Raw genomic sequence first — 20,289 nt, 5'->3', positions numbered from 1 at the left:
TGTCGACCACTCAAATAAGCTTGCAATAGCTGCAGAGATTCCGAGGATCCTTGTTGCGACGCTGCTGTCTCTCAGAAATTTCCTCCTAGCTTCTTACACCTCGGGAGGGCGGGGCTTCAGTGCTATGGTCAAAATGCTTTGATGGCTACTCCGGGCCTCAAATTGACAAATAATTTTAATATTCGTGATACTGGAGGCAATATGAAGATGACGCAAGTGTTTTTTAAAGGTACAAAACCGCTTTAGTTTCCCCTTAACCAGGCATGTGCGAATAACAAATTTTATGTTTCAAGCAAATAAGAAGCTAATAGTGACTTGGGTCGAATAATTTCGAATCGCATATTGAATACTTGCGGTGCCTTTCTGATACTGCCATTGCGTTCAGCTTCCGCCATCTTGACAGTGTTGATGTCAAGATGGCGGAAGGTAGCTTAGCTTAATGGAAGCTAACCTAAGTTAGCTTCCAGTCGTGTGTAACTAGCTTAGCTAGCTACAAACAAGCTAAGCTACATGCTAACTTAGCTTAGCACTCTTACCTTAGTACACATTTTTCAAAACATTATAGTATTTGAGTGATGGATGAGTGTGAACGAGTATGAATAAAAAGTCATTTTAGATATATATATAAAGACTATCATACCTAAAACACCTAATATCAAGGGGCACACAGTAATCCACTGAAATGAGGTTAGACAAGAGTAATTTTGAGTATGTTTTGTTCACGTTCTCAAGGATGTGCGTAAATTCTGCAGTTGTTAATCGAAGCAACAAATGAAGCTTGTCATTTAGTTCTCCTTGTCAACAGCATTTTTCCTGTAGAGATAGCTTTCTAGTGCACAAACTCAGCATGTGAGCAATGATTATACTTTGTAAAGGAAAATCTAGCTGGTTTCATTTAGGTTATTCTCAAGTATCTGCCTACCCACTGCCAAGGCTCAGTTAATTCTGAGCCCTACATAGAGATTGTAAGTAGATGAGAGATTTGTCAGTCCTCTTGCTATACCCAAATATTTGTTTTAAATCTTAGACTAAAGAAATGATGAGCAATGATGCACACTGCTTGACGGAACCTCAATTGTAGAGTAACACAGATTCATGGTAAAAGCCAGTTTTTTTGTTTTTTTTTGGCCTTGAGGTAAGCATTTATATTGACCAGGAACATGAACAATCATTACGCTACATTACAATGTTTTCCTGCATTCGTCGCACACGCGCGTGACCTCTTCTTCTCTGGAGGTGTGCCTTCCACTCAATGCACTATCGCAGTGCCTGCGAAATACGCACGATCACGGTGTTTTCTCTGTAAGTGTCGCTTCTGCACAGCACACCGGTGCTCGTTAAGAAGCGCACTCAACTGCGCTAACTCGCTGCAATCGCGACTTTGCCAGCACTTAGAAACTGTGCACATCACCGAACGAACGGCACGCGGCCAACTCATCGCGACTCCCAAAGCAACTGATAAGAGCGCTAGAGCGATCTCGACATCACAGGACACAGGACACACACGATTGGTAGGTGAGATGATGACGTTTTATTCTAGTAGGGCCGCGCCAATCACGGGGTGCAGATTAGACCTACCTTCCACTACATTAATGGGACGCGTAGTACCTGGGAATGGTGACTAGAATGACGTCACGTGGGGACTCTGTATAGCCATAGGCTGGGGATGGCAACATGTGCAGCAAGTGCTGAGCTGTAAACAGTGTTTAATTTTGGCCATTCGTGTGCAGAGATTAGTCATGAGCTGCCCAAATGTTTGCCGAGGCACTTATTGTCACGAACCCAAGTCAAGTGTTCATGCAGTGCTCGTATGGAATCCATAAGCCTCATTCGACCATCATCACCACAGGGTGCTCTCCTAGACACCGTCAGCATAATTACCTCCATGGTCGCATCAGCAAGGTTACAAAAATTGGGAGTGAAGGAAACACTCCCCCTCCAAACTTGACTTCACATCTCGACGCTTGCAAGATACTGAGGTCAAACTAGTGCTGTATGCCTGCGATGAGAGAATCATTCCAACACAATATCAATAATCTACCCCTTCATACCACACTGCAACTAAGTGAAAAAGGAACCATGACACCAACTTATTTAAAAATAAATTGTGTAAAATACAAAAACACTACAGTTACTAACAAGGATATTATATCTGCAAATAATCAACAGGGAGCTTTGAAGCATTTGAGTGGCCTGACAACAAACTTGCCTTCAAGCCGCCGCCCCAGAGTTCTAGACGACGGCAATGGGAAGCTCCCCTCCAGTAGCAAGTCGTAGCCCAAGCTGCCACATGCAAATCGCATCTGCAGCGACTTCTTCACCGTCTCATTAGACCACTTGGACCCCCTGTTGCCGGATCTCCATAGAGCTGCCAGTTGGTCCGCAGTGAAGAACTTGTGCAAGTGAGATCGGAATGTCGCTTCCCTTGTCTTTTGTAAGGCAGCCTGCCTCACCAAGCGATGACTCTCGTTCTCCAGCTGCTGGATCTTCCGGCTCATCTGAAGAAAGACATCTTCAGTGAGTTTAGGTAAAACGGATGATGGAGAAAGAGGCTGTAGGGTTCGCTCAGAGGTCTTGGCCGCTGGTTGCCACAAACGCGGTACAAGAATTGGGTGTTGCCCACCTCATGAGATCACTCCAAGCAGTGCAAGAACCATGACACATACCCAGCTGGTGGAGGCCGCCGACACCAAGGTGCCGAGGGCAGCTGCGCTGGCCTGGCCGCGCTGGTTGTCACTGGTCACCTGCAGCGAAGGGTGCGGTGGTATTGCCACACGGGGGTACGCAGGACCCTGGAAGATGCTTACGAAGCACGCCCCGCTGGTGGTGGGGAGCGGCTGCGTTAGCAGGCCGCCCTGCAGGGCCGCTCCAGAGGTCCTGGCTGCTGGTTGCTGCAAACACGGTATGAGAATCGGGTGATTCCCACCTCACAAGATCACTCCAAGCCGTGCAAGAACCACATACCCAGCTGGTGGAGTGTGCCGACACCAAGGTGCCGCGGGCAGCTGAGCTGGCCTGGTCGCGCTGGTTGTCACTGGTCACCTGCGGCGAAGAGCGTGGTGGTATTGCTACACGGGGGTACGCAGGACCCTGGAAGATGCTCACGAAGCACGCCCCGCTGGTGGTGGGGAGCGGCTGCGTCAGCAGGCCGACCTGCAGGGTCGCTCCGGAGGTCCTGGCCGCTGGTTGCTGCAAACACGGTAGGAGAATCCTCGTTTTGCAGAAATATGGGTTCGAGAATAAATGGATTTGTCGCCCTTTCTCTCTTCATGCTGGCCGAGCGGAGAGGGACGAAGGCTTCTTTGTATTTACCTCGGGGTGAAAGATAATCCTCAAGGGGGACAAAAGTGGTTTTGGGGGAGCTCTATCTAAGTCACTGCGACACAATACGCCAACGGGATGCAGTGGACGTGCCTGCGGCCAGGGAACTCTCGTCTTTTAGCCAAGCACTCTCGAACCACTAATTCTGCAAATGGTCCATTGGGTGTTGCCCACCTCACGAGATCACTCCAAGCCATGCAAGAACCATGACAGATACTTAGCTGGTGAGGCTGTCATAACATTACAAGGCAGCTGAGAGTGATGAATGCCTCATGCATTAACTTAATAGAAGCAACAGAATATGAGTTATTGGGTTTTGACTTACATTTCCATGAGGCGGGGTTTTGTGCTGTGTCAGGCTGCAACACTGAATGATGGTGTCTCATGCACTCTTGCACAAGGACCACTCCGATTTAAAAAAAAAAAAAAAAAGGTCTCTGACATGGAACAGAGATGTCAACAGCCTACCAAGTCCACATTATTATAGGTCACCTGTGCCTCTTTCAAATCATATCAGTAAAAACATCTTAACACAAGATAAATTATTGCTTTTAATTCACTCTCATAATCTAGGTAAATACCAAAAGAACAAAAATCTCACTTATCCTCGTTACACGGACTCACTTGACTTTCAGAATGCAGAAACAAGCTCGGAACAGCTGTGGCTTTTAGCCTCCTCCAGCCGTCAGAGCACCTCGTCTGGAACTGGGAGGGCTCGAAGTGGTCCTGCAGCGAATAACGTTTTGGTAGACGTCAAAACTGTGTATTCAGCCGCTCGCGTCACAGTACAGTTATTCCGCTGACGAGAGGCTCACGCTTTCAAAATACGCGATCTTACAAATCCATCATCGCACGACCGCCACAGGCCTGAACCACTCGGCTTTCTGCGGTGAAGCGAAAGCGCACAGGACGCTTCCACGGCAGTAGAAAATAGATCACAAAATACACGGTTTTGTCACAGTGCACTCGCGTCCACCGTGCTCGCGTCACAATATTAACAATGAACAATACCTCACCTCGCAAAGGTACGTCCTGTCGGGAGGTTTCCACCTCGCGCCACGCTTGATTCCTGAAAGCCACAGTTTCCGTCTCCTCGGGGATTTCGGCAGCTTGAACAAGCGAATTCCCCTGGAAGCTCTGTTCCGGCACTTCAGAGCACAACAACGACCCATTTTTCAAACAAGACCGGAACGGCGGAACTCCCGCGGCTACACAAACTTTTGTTTACGTTATTTCAACGCACGTGTCCGCGTGCGCATTCCTTCACCAAGTTTTCAGTCACCGAGCGTTAACTTTTTTAACTCTAGCGACGCTAAAATGAAATTACCGAACCCTGCTTTACTTTTGAGGCTCACGACCACCGCTAGGGGAGGTTTTGCGGCTTGTGATTGGCCACGAGCGGCCTGTCAATCAACTATTCGACCAATAGATTTTCGCCCCATTGATACCAATGAATGGCCAAACTCTCCCAATATACGGCTCTGCCCCACGCGCTCCACCCGCACCCCGCCACGGGACAACACCGGCGCCACCGTCGCGAGTCCAGGGCTATGGCGCCGGGCTCGAGGCCGCGCATGCGCGCTAGCGGCCGCCGCAGCGCGCCGCAGTGGGCCCGCAGCCACCGCAGCCATGGCGCCTTCCGCGCGGCGCCGCGACCAGTAGCGGGCGCCATGGCGCGCCTGGCGCCGCCCGTGCTGGTCGCCTGGCTGCTGCTCGTGCCCGCCGTGCTACTGGTGGCCGTCGACTCGACGCCGGCGCTCCTCGCCGCGCTCCCGCCGCGCTCGGCGCCCCAGCTAGCCCGGGCCCTGCGCCGCGCGTTGGCGCGCTGGGGCGCCGGGCCAGGGGATGCCTCCGCGACCTCCTGGGTCGTGGCCGCCTTCAGCGCCGTGCCCGACACCCGGGCTGCCCTGTCCGCGCTCTGCACCGCGCTCGAGGGACACGCACCCCTGCTCGTCGTGTCGTTGGCGGCGCCGCCGGCGGCCTTCGCGCCGGCGCTCGCCGCGGGACGGGCCAGGATGCCCGTGCTCGCGTACACCGGGGGGTACCTGGACCGCGCCGCGCAGGTGAGTTGGGCTTCCCCGCGTGGGCACCGTCGGTGCGGGGAAGCGCGCTTGCCGGTGGCGCCGATTGCCGGTTTGTCCGCCCGGTGTTTAGGGGGGCCGGCTGCGTTGGTCGGGAGTGCTCAGAGCATCGAATATGTCGCTTCAGGAGTTGCACTGGATAGATTTCCGGTCTGGGGCCGTGAGATCGGGTCACTATCTCTAGGGAGGGAACTAGGATCACGCTGCAGGAACGTCGTTTCGACGGTGGTTTGGATCCGAGGTTTAACCCGAGCAGAAACGTCCTTTAAACACGCGACCTCGGAAAGAGACGAAGAAAAAAGAACAAACAAACTGAAAGGCTCGAAGAAAGTCTCATCCGTAACTGGCACGCTTTGAGATTGCTCGTGTCGGTTCGTGTAATGTCCAATTTCTCTCTTTCGGACTAAAACACGAAACGTTTAGGGAAGGACTGAAGGCCGAGTTACTATCAAAGCAAGTAATTTACAGACGCAGTTACACAAATAACAAAACGTGTCCTAGTTACATTTCAAACATACTACAACGTCCAGATGTGCTGCGATTGCCGAAGAACGGTTCAGGTTCCCTTTTTCGATTCATCACTCCACCCATGGCATCGTCGGAAGTGGCGACAACGTGCAGCGTTCATGTTGAGCCTAGCGTAGTTAGGTGTCGATTTAAATTTGAAAAGTTAACCGTAACCGAACGCTTGTTACAAGACAATTCTAAAAGATAACTGTTATAGTTACGTTTTTGTTGCCAAAAGTCGCAGAAATTTCGTTTTAACCGAAATTTCCTTGTAACCAACAGTCCCGAAATTTCGTTGTAACTTGAGAGGTATTGAGTCACCGACATTCTAGTCAACCGCATACTTTTACTCTACAGCTCTCAAAAGAGAGAGGGGGAGGAGTAGGATGTTCAAATTCACGCACGTGGTCTGTTATCTCACCTCGCGGCCGCGCGGGTGACCGCGTTCCTGGAGCGAATAAATCGATCGGTATGCTCGCACGTGCCGCGGAGCCCCCGCGAGTTATTCGCAACCACCGATAGCTGACCGACGGGTCGATCCACGGCCCGACCATCGCCACGTTTAATCATGAGCGAAACCCGAGACACGACGGGGCCGCCGGGGGGTCGCCATAAACTAACATCAGCGGGGGACGAGATCTGGTAGGGTTTTCTTACGTGTATACTCGTTTGTTTTTAGGCAGTCTGAGAGTGTTTTCTTTTTACACGCATGCGTGTCTGGTTTGCTTTTTGTTTTCTAGGCGCGGTGTCGGGCTTCCTTTTTATTGTGATTAATTGTGGCGGCGTTATATACTTCTTTGATCCCTTCCTTGGGTTAACACACAGTCTGGCTGGTGATGCAAGCGGCGTCGAAAAGTAAAGATGTTAGAGGCTCAGGCGCGGATTTGTTTGGGGTGCACAAATTAGTTTCGTGGAAGCAGTCAGCTGTTAAGGAAATGCATCAAACTAAATCTACAGAACAAAAAATTGTGGCAAAAAATTAAGTATTCTAGATCAGGTGCGCGCAAGAACTCGGAAACAAAGTCAGAGGGTGTCCTGAAGGGTTACGGTGACACAGTGGTCTGTCGACTTATTTGTTTTCTACTTTTTGTTTTATTTGGAGTTCTTTGGCACTTTTTTTTTCTGTTTATTGTCAGAAACAGCACTTTGGACTTCACTATCCTCTACCACATGGGGCAAGACTCAATACATCAATTTTCCACACCTGGTGCTGCGAGTTTTTGGGCTTCAGACACCAGACCCGTTCCATGTAATATGTGCCCAAACGGCTCATACATTAAATTGTACAGCACTACCAATGATCAATCTAATCACCGCTGCAAAGAGATTTACAAAGAAATGTCAGCCCATGCATAAGGATTTTATTCGCTTGCCCAGGTACCTCGAAGGAGCTTCATTTAAAAAGAGTGCTTTACAAAAATGAGGTTAGAAGCAAAGCATGCTATTTGAAAGGCAACAGTAAAAATATAGATGAGGACGAAGCAGTGACATTATGTTGACAAGAAATATCCAAATACTATAAAAGGTACGCCAAAACATGAGAGTGCTCAGATAAGGTTCAGGGATGGCAAAGTTTGTCAGGTCATTGCACCACTATTATAAAATACTTCCGAACAGGGGAGCTTCTCAGAAGGGAAATTATGCAGGTGAGCTAGTTGGGAAACATCGTATAGTAAACCCAGAGAAAATATATATATTTATTTTCCTGGTCTCGAGCTAGTTGCAAGCCACTTTCACCATACAAGCAGCACTCGCAGAAAAAAGGGGGGGGGGGGGGAGGGGCACTTTCCATTTCCTTCTACGATGGTCCGTAGAAGACGCTACGACCCATCGAAGTCAATTCAATGTTGTGTTAGATCCACGTGACCTCCGGAAGGACCCCCAGCGACGTGCGAGGTGCATGGCCATGTGACACATTGATATGCTCAAAACAATTGTCGACATCCCCGCAGGAAGCAAGCCCACTCTACCTGAGCCTGGACCCCGGCCTCCCCGAGCTGACCGAAGCGCTGTTCGGCCTCCTGTCCCAAAACCGCTGGTACCACTTTGTTCTCGTCACGGACGAGTCGGCGGCGTCTTCCATGCTGGCCCAGCGGCTGGGCTCCCTGTGCCGCGGCGTGCCCTGGCGCCCCATGCTGAGGCTGGCTCTGTCCGGCCCGACCCAGCCGCTCCTTGGGCCGCTGGCCAAGATCACGGCATCCCAGGCGCGGATCGTCCTCTTGTTCGTGGAGGCGCCCATGGTGCGAGCCGTGCTAGATGCAGCCCGAACCCTTGGCCTTCTGGCCGGGGACCACCTCTGGCTGTTTGTGGAGCGAGACGACCCGAATCCGGCCAGTCCGCACCCTTGTGGTGAGTGCTGCAGGTGGGAGCACATCCCACGTTAATCACCAAGACATCGCCCGCACAGATATATATCAAATCTCTGGCTAGATCACTATCCGACATGCGAGTATAATTTTTTGTTTCCTCCAACTAATTGTTGCGTGTATCATTTTACTTTCTACAGGCAGCTGGGTTGCTTAACTTGTTTTATTTAAGATCAAGCTTTCAACATTGCTCCTTCATTGGTTTATCTGGCCCTTCCCTAGTAGCATGTCTTTAGAATGTCCCTACGTTTCAGGGATGTACAGCGCTTGTCTACATCTTTCACTTGTCCTTGTCCTTTGCGCTGCAGTGTGTATTATGTATAACCAACTCGCCCATCAGATCATCTTATTTTAATTCCAGGGATGTCCTCTGGACGTTCATAGGACATTTTTGCTGCTTGGGTTTGTCCCTTGTTGACATTACTAGAGCCAGACCTAAGATGGTGTCCGTTTCCCTACTCTCTCATTGCTTAGTGACTCTATATATTGCTTCTAAAAGGCGCACAGAGCAAAATGACGAGATATAGACAAGAAAGAACCGACCAAAATGCTCTCTTTCGTTCATTCATTCATTCATTTTCATTCATTCATTTATTTTCATTCATTCATTCATTCATTATCACTGTCTTCGAACAACTGCCAACTTGGCCGAGCCTCAAAGCGTTTTCCTCGCTCTGCTCGCAGGCGGAGACGTGGAGGGGTCGGCCTTAAAGGGCTGTCCCCTGGGAGCCCTGAGCCTGCAGCTGAGGCAGAGCCACGTGGAGCGTACGGATGCCCCTCGCCTGCTGGCCGGACTACTACACGACGGACTCTCGCGCTGGGGCCCCATAGAGTATCCTCTGGCGCTCCGCAATGCTTCCGGGGCTCCCACACCGTCCTGCTGGGAGGAACCCAGCGCTCGAAGAGAGATGTTTTCACAAAGGCTCCACGGGTATGTGTGCTTGGGGACCATTTGGGTTTTTTTTAGACTACACACGATGTAATGCCTCCATACACTTCAAAATTGTCAATATGAAACTTTTCTGAGGAGTTGTGCTGCATTTCATTATCATAATTGTATCACAAAAGAACAAAGAGATTAAGTCTGGTTGTAGAGTTGTTAAAAATTCACTCGAATCCTTCAAAATGTTTGAGGTGTTGCGCGGACAACTTTAAGTTTAGTGGGCCAAATAATTTTAGAAGAATTGGACTCAGTCGGAGGGGTGGAGACAACACAGCCACCTTGGAGTGACTCCAAATTTTGTCATTTGTTTCATTTCATAAATTATGTTCCTGCAGACAACAGATTATTTGGTGCGCTGTCAATTTGTTTGTATAGCGTAAACCGTTTTATTCTTGGCTAATCAAACCAAATTGTGAAGCATTGAACAGATTTCTTCCCCATTAAAAGTGGTCGGGTAGGCAGGAATTCAGTTCACTGCATGGCGAATAAGATAACTGGAACTCTCTCTTTGGGAAGGAATTTGGATGAACCAAAGGTTCATCCAAATTCCTTCTGTTTTACCGCAAAACCTTCGCTTTATTGAAATGCAGTTCCAGGGTCACCTCAAAGATGGCACCAGCATGCTCTATCATCGTAAGAGATTGCAACAAGTCGGCCCTAAGCAATGCGAGTATGTGAACGGGCCTTTATGGTGTCTTCGCACCCTTTCAAACTACTGCATTTTCCTGGCTATAGTTTGCACCCGGTGTATAGTCTGCAAAAACCAATTTAGGCAATAAAAAACGTTTTTTGCTTAGATACTAGTTTGCACCCGGTGCATAGGCCGCACCTGGTGCTTAGTCGACACGAAAATCTTTTCATACACGGCACACCTTGACAAATGTCTGCTTTCTTAGCTCACAAAGAAGCTTGTATCATACATAAATTATCAATAGCATATTCTTTCATTCCCAAAATCTGTCACGTCTCGTCGTAATGAACAATCTTGAAAAACAAAATTCCTGTTGAGTTCGCACAGCCTAAAATTTTAACTTTTAGTTGGCTCCCAGGAGATGCCAAGTTGTGAGGAGATATCTTTTTTAGCCAAAAGCTTGTCAGCTTTTTGACCTGAAACAAAATGGCAGCCTCAAAAGTAGCCATGGAGTTAATGTAATAATCTAGTAGAAGAGGTAGACGGACCTGTGGATGGTCCCAATGGGCCCATATCGCTGGCGGCACCTTAATATACACAAAAAAGCAGCAGAACATCACCCGTAACGTCTGTGCCTAGCTCTTTTCTAGCTTACTTTGCAGGTAAACACTGGCATCGCAGGTTGTACAAAAACAAGTAAAGTTAACGAGCGCTCAAACAACTTCGACTCAGCGTGACCAAACGAACATGCCTAAACAATCATCTGCTTTTTTTCTCCACTCTTCCATCCCTCTCTTTCTCTCGAGACCACTGATTTGTCCCCCTGCAGGTAACCCCGCCTCCTTTTCCCGCAGGTACCTGAGGGCGGCGGCGGCCGACGCCGTGCAGAGTCAGCGATTTCCTCCGCCCGTGTTTGACATTTTAAACTTGGTGCCGGCGGAGGGCGGTGCCCAGTGGCGTTCCGTGGGTAACGTCACCAAGGGTTCCGCCGTCCTCGATGCGGTGCTGTGGCCCTCGACGGGCGAGCCGACGTTGATGGGACCTCGGCCGTTCGGCCAGCCGCGTTTCAGAGTTGTCACGGCGTACGCAGCGCCCTTTGTCATGGCCGCCACTCGTCTGAGGAACGGAAGCTGCCTCACTGGAGTCCCTTGTCTTCAGGTACGTTTGTCCCCTGTAATCAGTTCCCATTTCAAAGGCTTAGCAGGCACAAACACGGATTTGAGATTGGGATGAACGGAAGATGCCAAAACAACCTCCTGTGCAAGAATGTTGTGTGTTCGATTTTGTTTTTGCTTCTCACTGATCTCGATTGGCTAGTTTAGTTAATGGCAACTGCCAGCCTCTGGCCATGTGTCCTCTTTGTGTAATCACGGGCAATGTTTCCCGACGGTCGCTGACACACTCGTAGCAATCAAATAGAATTGATCGCAGAACACATTTAAGTATGTCTTAGAGGGCCTTCTTGTCCTGGCATTTGCAGCACTGTCTGGCAGCCTCTACTTCTCTGTTTACCCCTGCCCATATTTTAACGATGCAACGAGAAATAGGTGTCGCTAAGAGAAAGGATATCTTGGTGATTGGAACACTCTATCATTAGGACAATGTGCAAATGTACATTCTAAGATGAATATTTCTTGTGCCAACACATGGTTGTCCAACCGGACAGATTTCGACGACCATTTCGGACGAACTTGCAGCCCTCTTAAGCCATGTGGCACTAAGAGAAAGGAAATATTAGTGATTTGAGCACCCTATCACTAGTGAAAATGCACACACTATAAGAAATATATTTCTCGTGCCAACACACCGTTGTCCACCTCGACACTTTTGACGACTATCTCGGACATACCCCCAGCCCTCTTTAGCTACTTGTCGCACAAAAAAGTCATCTTGGTGATTGGATCGGTCAATAGTGACAATGTCTGCCCAACAGGTCTCGACGGCCATCTCGGACGAACTGGCGGCCCTGTTTGCCCACTACCACCGGACGGGGGGCCACACTCGCCACCCCGGCTACAACGTGACCTGCTGCGCGGGCATTGCCATTGACCTGCTCAAGTCGCTCGCCCGCGACCTCTCCTTCGACTTTGACCTCTACCTTGTTGCCGACGGGAGCTTCGGCACCGACCGTGGCGGCCGTTGGGGCGGCATCACCGCCGACCTCATCTCGGGTGCAGCACACGTGGCGGCCACAGCCTACTCCGTCACGTCGTCCCGCTCCCGCCGAGTCGACTTCTCGGTGCCATTCTTCCACTCGGGCGTGTCGTGCCTGGCGTATGCGGTCAAGCGGGACGTGCCACTGTCGGCGTTCCTGGTGCCCTTCAGCGTGCCCCTCTGGCTGGCCATCTTCCTCAGCCTGAAAGTGACGGCACTGGCGGCGGCCCTCTACGAGTGGTTCTCGCCGTTCGGGCTGAACCCGTGGGGGCGCCAGCGCACGCGTAACTTCAGCCTGGCCTCGGCACTGTGGGTGATGTGGTCGCTGCTTTTCTCCCACCTGGTGGCCTTCAAGGCACCCAAATCCTGGCCCAACAAAGTGCTCATTAACCTGTGGGGCTGCTTCTCCGTCATCTTCCTCGCCAGCTACACGGCCAACATCGCGGCCCACTTTGCGGGCCTATTCTTCCAGATGCAAGTGCACGACTTCCACGACACCAGTGTGCGTAAGCGTTTCGTCGCCCCACTTCCTTCACGAGGCTTGTGATACTGCAGCTCTCACCTGTGCCAATGCTCTAAAAGTACTCTGTAATGCCCGCTGTTTAATTATCAGGCAATGAGATGCACTCAAGCTTTTTTTTCTGCCAATGCTGCAACTTCGTGTTCCACTTTTGTCTTTGTCAACCAGTAGTATCAGATACCTATACCTGCAGATTCAGAGGAAAGTTGCATGGGAATGAACTCAGTAATGACTTGCAGTACACACCTGACAAGGGCATCTGCAAATCCACACATAAGTGCAAAGCACTCCCAATCCTTGAGAGGTTGCAGATTACAAGCACCCTTCTGACCTATGTGCCCAGGGTCGTATGCCAGATGCAGAACGCTGTTTACAATTGGATTGGGTGTTTAACAAGGTGTCCAAAATACCCGAACAAAAGGAATCGTAGCCAGCTCGTTTGTCCAAGTGTCTTGGCAGCTACAGTATTTCTGACAGAGTGCCCTGTCTGCAGGTGTCTGTGCTACCAAAATTAAAACTAAAAAATTTGCGAGTATGAAAAGTTTTTTTCAAAAAAGAGTAATTCCAGTCCGATAGCGTTTTTGTAATGATACAGTCAACATTCCCTCAAACCTGTATGCCACGCAATGCGAGTATGAGCTAGGTAATGTATCCCTCATCATTAATCCAGTAAGGGACGATTTATACCTACCCCACTCGTTCATAGCTTGGGGGATACTGATTGCAAAAACATTGCTAACATATTACTGCACACAAAATATTGCCCGGTGCTCCAAGTTAATCCCAAGCCCTTTCCCATTGTTTTGAACGTAGCCCTAGCTGCATTAGCACATAAATCCAGAATATCTTGTGCAATATGGTTTTCTTTAATACTAATAATAATCCTTTATTTTTTTAGTGCCCCAGAGCAACCATGAGGTTTTGATGTGGTGGCACATAGAAAGAAAAAAAAGAGCCTCAATGAGACATTGTTTTAGGGATGGTACAGCAGTATGTCAAGATCACGCTTGAAGGAAGCAAAGTCATGAAAAATATCAAAAGATGATGATGCTAAGTTATTGACTGAAATTTGCATGCAAATTAACGGTGTCAGTGTGTCCATCGAGGATGGGTAGAATACAGAGTGCTTTCTACAGACGCAAGCAGACGCGTGAAAATGTACAGAGCTTAGTATTGTCCGTGGATCACTTTGTGTAAAAATATGGTATCATGCAAGGGTCTACGTGTCAAAAAATTTTGTAAGCTTAAAGTGGTAAGAATATATTCGTAATCATAATAACACCTTCTAATAGAATGCCTTGGAGCCTTTCATTAGGCTCCAAGACGAAGCGCCGTCCTACAAATCCCCGAACGGCATTCGAATTCAAGCCGAGGTGCCCGCAATTCGACGCCCTTTTGACACGTAACCGTGATTTCAGTTGCACGTCAAAAGACCGCCCCTTCCCCCGGTGGTCGAAATGAATCCTCAGTCCTCCGCCGGGGCGCGCCAGATGTCCTTCGTTGGTTTGACTCACACAAAACCCCGAAATTCGATTTGGATTCGTTTCCTTTTGCCACGTTTTGCAGCTCCTCAGCCAGCGCACAGGCACGGCCCGTGGTACTGCAGCCGAGGGCTATGTCTTTGCCGAGAACAAGCGTCTCTGGGAACACATCCAGCGCTTTGGCGTCGCCTCGCTCGAGCAAGGACTCGAGTCACTGCGCCTGGGCACCCTGGACGTCCTAATCGGGGACACGGCCGTCCTCAACTACTACCGGGCCAATGAGCCGAGCTGCCGGCTCCGTCTCCTGGGTGACTCCATCTTCGACGACGCCTACGCCGTGGGCATGGCCCGCGGCTTCCCGCTCACTGCTGCCGTGTCCGAACTCATCCTGCGCTACAACGCTGTGGGCTACCTGGACCAGTTGCACGGGAAGTGGTACGGGCGGGCGCACTGTCTCCAGGACGGCCTGCTTCAGCGTCTGGACAAGCCGATGCCGCTGGGCGTGCGTGCAGTGGCAGGTCTCTTCATCATGCTTCTAGTTGGGCTGCTGGCAGGCTCGCTAGTTCTCATCCTCGAGCACCTCGTGTTCCGCTACGCTCTGCCGGGGCTCAGGGCTCGCTCCAAGCAGTGCTTCTGGAAGAGCCCCAACCTCATGTTCTTCAGCCAGGTCTGAGACTTGTCCATCGATTGATTGATTCTTGGGCTAGTTGAAGACTGATTGATTGATTGATTTACCACACTTATTCTTGGGCTAGTTGGGGATGCATAGGCCCATTGATTTACCTCGTTGATTGACTCTTGGGCTGTAGTTGGGGATCGGTCGATTCATTCGGCACATTCCTCGATCCCCGAACTAGTTTTGGAGACTGATTTACAATGTTGATTGGTTCTTAAGCTAGTTGGATATTGTTAACCATGTTGAGTGGTTTCTGAGACCTTACTGATTTCCTCAAACACAGCTCCCCACCCAAAGCAATTACTACTGCTAGTTTTACTGCTGCGGTGCTGTCTTCTCAGAAAAAATGCACAGAATGCATCAATATTATTATTATAGACTGGAGCCAATAGTCTACAAGTACTGTAGGCTCTCAATAATTCAAGCTCGGATATTTCATACTTCTGGTTAATTCAAACAAATTTCAAAATTTTGGTTGTCCCGCTATGTTTTTAATGTATTCGTAAGCCACTTAATTCGGACGGCATTTTCGTGCAATTCACTTTTTGTTGTCGCGTCCCCATTGACTGCGTTTCTTTCCGAGCACCTGTGCACTGCAGAGAAGCGACTCCCGCGGAGCTTGCTTCCTCGGGCGTTGCTTCTCCGCGGTACACCAGTGCTCGGGTGAGAAGCGCACTCAAGCGGGCACACATGAGCTATGAAAATGGGCACCAGGCAAAAATTTCCAATGCAACTTGCACGGATGATGGTATGCTGTGGCATATGACATAGGTCCACGTCACAGCGTCCACGCAAGTTGCTATAGAAACTACCGCGCGGTGCCCATTTTATCGCTCATGTGTGATGTGAACTTAATACCTAATGTGAACTTAATAGTGCACATTAGGTAACTTTTTGGCCTGATGAACAAACTGTTTTGAGTTGTGATGTGCTCTAAACAGTCCATGATAAACAACATTTTTTAGAGATAATTAAAATTATGTCATACATTTCACAATTGTTTCATATGTGACATACCTGCTTATAATCAGTAGGTCTGTGAAGAGGAAATCATCAAATATCTGCTTTGTATGTGTAGACATTCGTATGGCAAATCATGTTATCTTGCATCATATTTAGATGAATTTCTGATGAATCAGACAAAATTCACGGCTTCCTGGAGTTTGAATTACGGAGTATACTGTACCATTGCATCTGCCTACATACAGTTTCACTACTTAATTCCTACATCTTTGCCTTTCCTTTGGTTGCAGAAGCTTTACCGCTTCATCAACACCGTAGAACTGGTGTCTCCACACCACTCGGCCAAGGAGATTGTGAGCAATCTCCGTGAGGGCCAGATAGCCAGTCTGTTCCAGAAGAGCGTCAAGCGAGTAAGTGACAAGTCGCAGTCCGACGAGAATTAAACCTTGCTAAGTTTGCCGTCTGCTTTGTCCCTCCTGCAGAAGATCAAGGAGGAGGCTCGCCGTAGGAAAAGCAAGTCCCAGTTCTTTGAGATGATCCAGGAAATCAGGAGGGTGTGAGTATTACTTTCCCGTGAATGTGGTTCTATTTAGCGCTTTAAAGCCAGTTCACACCTGTGTATCAGCGCCAAGGTAACACAGGCAGCACTGCATTGGCAGTACTGTCGGTGCTGATTCAAAACAGCGCTGATATACTGCAAAGTGCTGTTTGCACAAACAGACCTCTACACAAACATAACAATACTGGTTCATCCTCTTGCCCACCCTCTTGGAGACTCCTTGAGAATCCCTCTCGCAATGCGGTGGAGTCGTACACTGGAGCGACCTGAATTTCGTCTTGCGTCTGCGTGCAGGGTTCGACAGCAGCAGACGGAGAGAGACGAGGAGTCGCCGACGAGTCCGCACGAGGGTCCGTTCAGTGCCACCTCGAGCATCGGACCCCTGCTGGTGCGCGAGCCCTCGCCTCCAAGCGGTTCGAGTTCCTCGTCTGCTCCGACATCTTCGTGGGTGCACGGTGCTCTCCTCAGCGTCAGCCTCGAGGAACTTCCCTCCGTCGCTCCGCCGGCGTGTCGCCGCCGCCGCTCCCACTCCCTGGGCGACCTCTCGCACATGCGGCCGGCCTGGCAACCACGGCGGGCGCCGCCGAGCTGCGCCAGCGACCTCGACGATGTCCGTTTGCGCGCGCTGAGCCGCGAGCAGCTGCTGCATCGCTGGCGCGACTCGGAGCGCCGTCTGTTGAACTTGCTGCGGGAGGCGCTGCGGGAGAAGCAGGCACTCGAGCGCAAACTGGCGTTTCTTCACAGCGCCCTGCGCAACAAGCCGCCCTGAGACGGGTCCTAGAGCCACGGAACGCTTGCGGAGCGCCGGAACTCCATAGCTCCGATTTCGTGATACCGCACGGGTGCAGCCGTCGAACTGGCATCGAGCGAAATATTTTCCTCGTGAGCACTTCCTTGCACCTCGAACGTCTCGGAAGGCATCCATTTTTAAAAGCTAGGAAGCTGGGCGAAGCAGACAATGAAATCCCACGTGGCCCGAACTTAAAGGATATCGTGCTTCGAGACACGATGAAGTCAGCCATCTAGCTTTTTATTACGGCCGGCCAGACGTTTGCGGCGTGCTCTCCGCAGCTTATAGCATACCGCACAAATCATACTTTTGACTCGGCCGACCAAGCTTGCATCGACGTGGCCGCAGGCTGCCAATCAGAGGGCTCTATTTTCGGTCCAAGCAGACGCTACGGAGCATGGCACTCCAGGAGCGTTATGTGGCTCTCGCGGGACCCCCGGGTTCACAGCACTTGATGAGCGTACAACCGCGCAGCCACTCAGCCGGCGGAGATATACGGGGGGGCCCCCCCTGGTGCTAACTACTGCCCGCGTCCCTTTGGTGCGTTCGTCCGCGGCCCCGCAATGGCCGCCCCAGCCCCCGCCTCGGGACCAAGACGCGGGCTCACTCTCCTTCTAGGCCCCGCCCACTCACATATACACTCTCACCGGGCTGAGAGCGGGCCTGTTTATGAGCGCGGGGCGGGTCGCTGCTTTACATTTGGGGGAAGAGGGCGAGGAGGGCACACACGCCACCGTAGTATTTTGTGATTTTCGTACACCTATACCGGGTTATCCTCTATATATATATATATACACATATATATACACACACATATACAAACACACAGAGATGTATCTTAGCGAGACGCGGAGAAAAGCAATATATAAGGATTCTGCGGGTGCCTCGTCTGCCGAGCCGAGGGTCCTTGGGCGGCCCCGCCGCAATTGGACGAGGATGTGAGGGGACGGCCGGCAGCTCCCACCGACGCGAGGCCCCTCTCGCTCGTCCCCTTCGAGATCACAGGAGGCTTCCCAGTGCGGGTGTGGTGCCTGAAACGCCCCTTCGACTGGTGCGTTTACCACGTCCAAGAAAGTGGTCCTTCGATATCCGCCCGATGAAATGCCACGCTGTCACCGGCCACGATTTTGGCGTTGACTAGCAGAGGCGGTGGATGTGCCAGATGCCCGTTCCACTACGAGTTGCATTCCGTGGAAGCTTTGGCCGCCAGGAGTTGGTACGCCACGACGAAGGGGACGTTCGCAATCACTCGCGTTTCTTTTTGTCCGGAACCTTTATGCCCAACCGCCGGGGCTGCGACATCCGATAGTGTGACGTTCCAGCTGTTGCAATGTTATTTGTCGCTGCTTTGGGACCACTTTCGGTGCGTGGGAAGAATAGGACGCTAAACACACCAGTCAAAGATGCGTCGCATGCACCATAGCTTCGGTTTTACGTCTGCTCGAGCTTGCTTCACGCGGCCACTAGCCAGCGGCGTTATCGTTTGCGTCGTGGAAAGGAGACACCGTATTCAAAGGGCGTTTGAGTAGTGTGCTACCGACAAGGACATTCTGTCGACTCCGTTCGCAAGTAGCATCGTCTTCACGACCCGTCTCGCGGATGCATTGCCGTCGTCTGCGAGAACGGTGTCGGCGTGCCAAATTTTTTGTTTCGGCTCGGCAGGCTTTAAAAAATATAAACTGCAGCTGCTCTACAAAGTTCACTATGCACTTTCTAAAAAAAAAAAGATCTATTTCGTGGACGCAGCTGCAGCTCGGTGTGCACTTACGCCGCACACGTTGCTATACGAGGCAGCTCCCTTTTTCCAGTCTAGCGGACGTGGTTCTATGCAGGGGGAAGGAAAACGAAATGTCACAGAAACTCCGTGCACCTTCGCAGCTACGGCATCCGGAACGCATCTCCGACCACCGCACGTTTAGTTCGTCATCGCGGCGAACTGAAGTTCGCGGCAGTCTTAGCCGCATTGCAGCAGCAGGAGCGGATGTGGCAGACATCCGTTCTGCCGCGGCGCGCTAGGCTCCCCCGTCTATGAAAATCACAGGAACCGAAAATTGCGGCGGCGGCAATGCTCGCATCTGCTCGCCTTCCTTACCAGTGCTTCTAGAATCGTCTGTAGAGTTTAATGGCGGCTCCCGCGACACCTGGGCAGCGTCCCAGCCTAAATCATCGAACTTCTTCTAGATACCAAAGCGGTAGTGCCGAACGTTCTGCATCCGAAATCTTGGCACTACGACTCTGTTACCTGTACTCCATCCGAAAGACTTTCTTACCCGTACTCCGTTGGAACCCCTCGTCGTGATCTCTTACACGAGAGAGCACACTGGCGCCATGAGTCGGGTAACCCTGGACCATTCGCGATTTCCGTAAACTTTACACTACTTTCGCTCATTTTTCAAAATTTTTCCTTGGCACGAAAGTTTTTTGACAATGTCATAAACGATTGTCTCTCGCAGATAATGCGTGAATTCGATCTCGCAAGTACAGCGAAACCTTCGCTCTGGTAAAATGCAGTTCCAGGGCTGCCTGCTAGTCGGTCCTTGTTCCGTCGCCAACCACAACGAGAGAGAGTACAGGTGTCGGCCGAGCACGTCGGTGGTCGGCCCGTTTTGGGCGCCGTAGCTGCGACGTGCGCGTTCCCTTGTTCGAGTGTGGCGCGTTAGTTTTGCGGTTCGAGCCCAGACTGCCTCTTCCCACCTAGGGTGCTCGAACCGGCCGGTGGTCCGCTCGTGCACGCATCTCCCTCACCCTCATGCGAATGCCGTTTAGAGAATCGCTTTTTAGGACTCTTCACCGTAGTGCTTTCGGAAACACTTTTCCAAGGGCAGAAGGTCGCCGCGCGCCGCGGCTCCCGTCGGCGGTTGCCGCCACCCCCCTTTGCTCGAGCGTGGTCGTTCGCCGTGCCGACGGGAGTCCGTGTCAGACTACAGAGGCCGGAGTAGCGGAAGGAGGCGCGAGAGGTCGTCGGACGTTCGCTCTTTGCAGGCGCACCTCTCTCCCTCTTTCAGAAGCCGTCGCAGCATTGGCCGATTCTTTTCTATTGGGGGGAAAACGCGGGGTCGACCCTCTGTACATAGTCTCGTCACTGGTCACAAAAAAAAAAAAAAAAAAAAAAGCCTAGAGTGCCACTTGTTTGGAGTTGTTGCAAGCTGAAATAAAGTTTACGCAAAAATCTTGTGGCGGTTGTGTTTCTCTGCGGTCAAACGTGCCGTTGGTGCATTTGAGTCGTTAGCGCAGCTTTTCAAGAAAACTTGAGACGGTTTTAGGTTGAGTTAGCCAGACCTACTATTACAGTCTGCT

At 50.8% G+C, this 20,289-nt stretch overlaps 1 protein-coding gene across 1 annotated transcript; it reads left to right on the top strand.

The window, feature by feature from the left end:
* The first annotated feature begins 4,932 nt into the window (after nucleotides 1–4,932).
* On the top strand, nucleotides 4,933–20,158 carry LOC8034279 (glutamate receptor ionotropic, NMDA 3A). The gene is made up of 9 exons (XM_040219216.3): nucleotides 4,933–5,384; nucleotides 7,862–8,258; nucleotides 8,960–9,206; nucleotides 10,704–11,007; nucleotides 11,783–12,505; nucleotides 14,090–14,671; nucleotides 15,934–16,053; nucleotides 16,126–16,199; nucleotides 16,497–20,158. Exons 1-9 carry the CDS (start codon nucleotides 4,992–4,994, stop codon nucleotides 16,969–16,971), a joined length of 3,315 nt encoding a protein of 1,104 aa, XP_040075150.3. The 5' UTR covers nucleotides 4,933–4,991; the 3' UTR covers nucleotides 16,972–20,158.
* Nucleotides 20,159–20,289: the final 131 nt, after the last annotated feature.

The sequence above is a fragment of the Ixodes scapularis genome, unplaced genomic scaffold, assembly GCF_016920785.2.
Source record: "Ixodes scapularis isolate PalLabHiFi unplaced genomic scaffold, ASM1692078v2 PGA_scaffold12__126_contigs__length_90152505, whole genome shotgun sequence".
In the NCBI taxonomy this organism is placed as follows: Eukaryota; Metazoa; Arthropoda; class Arachnida; order Ixodida; family Ixodidae; genus Ixodes; species Ixodes scapularis.
The sequence above is the reverse complement of the archived record's forward strand: the minus strand, read 5'-3'. Positions and strand labels throughout refer to the sequence as shown.

Coding starts and splice junctions, on each gene's coding strand:
- LOC8034279 (XM_040219216.3), top strand. CDS start 4,992: ATGGCGCGCCTGGCGCCGCCCGTGCTGGTCGCCTGGCTGCTGCTCGTG. Junction 14,672..15,933: donor ACCTCATGTTCTTCAGCCAG/GTCTGAGACTTG, acceptor CTTTGGTTGCAG/AAGCTTTACCGCTTCATCAA. Junction 16,054..16,125: donor TCCAGAAGAGCGTCAAGCGA/GTAAGTGACAAG, acceptor TCCCTCCTGCAG/AAGATCAAGGAGGAGGCTCG.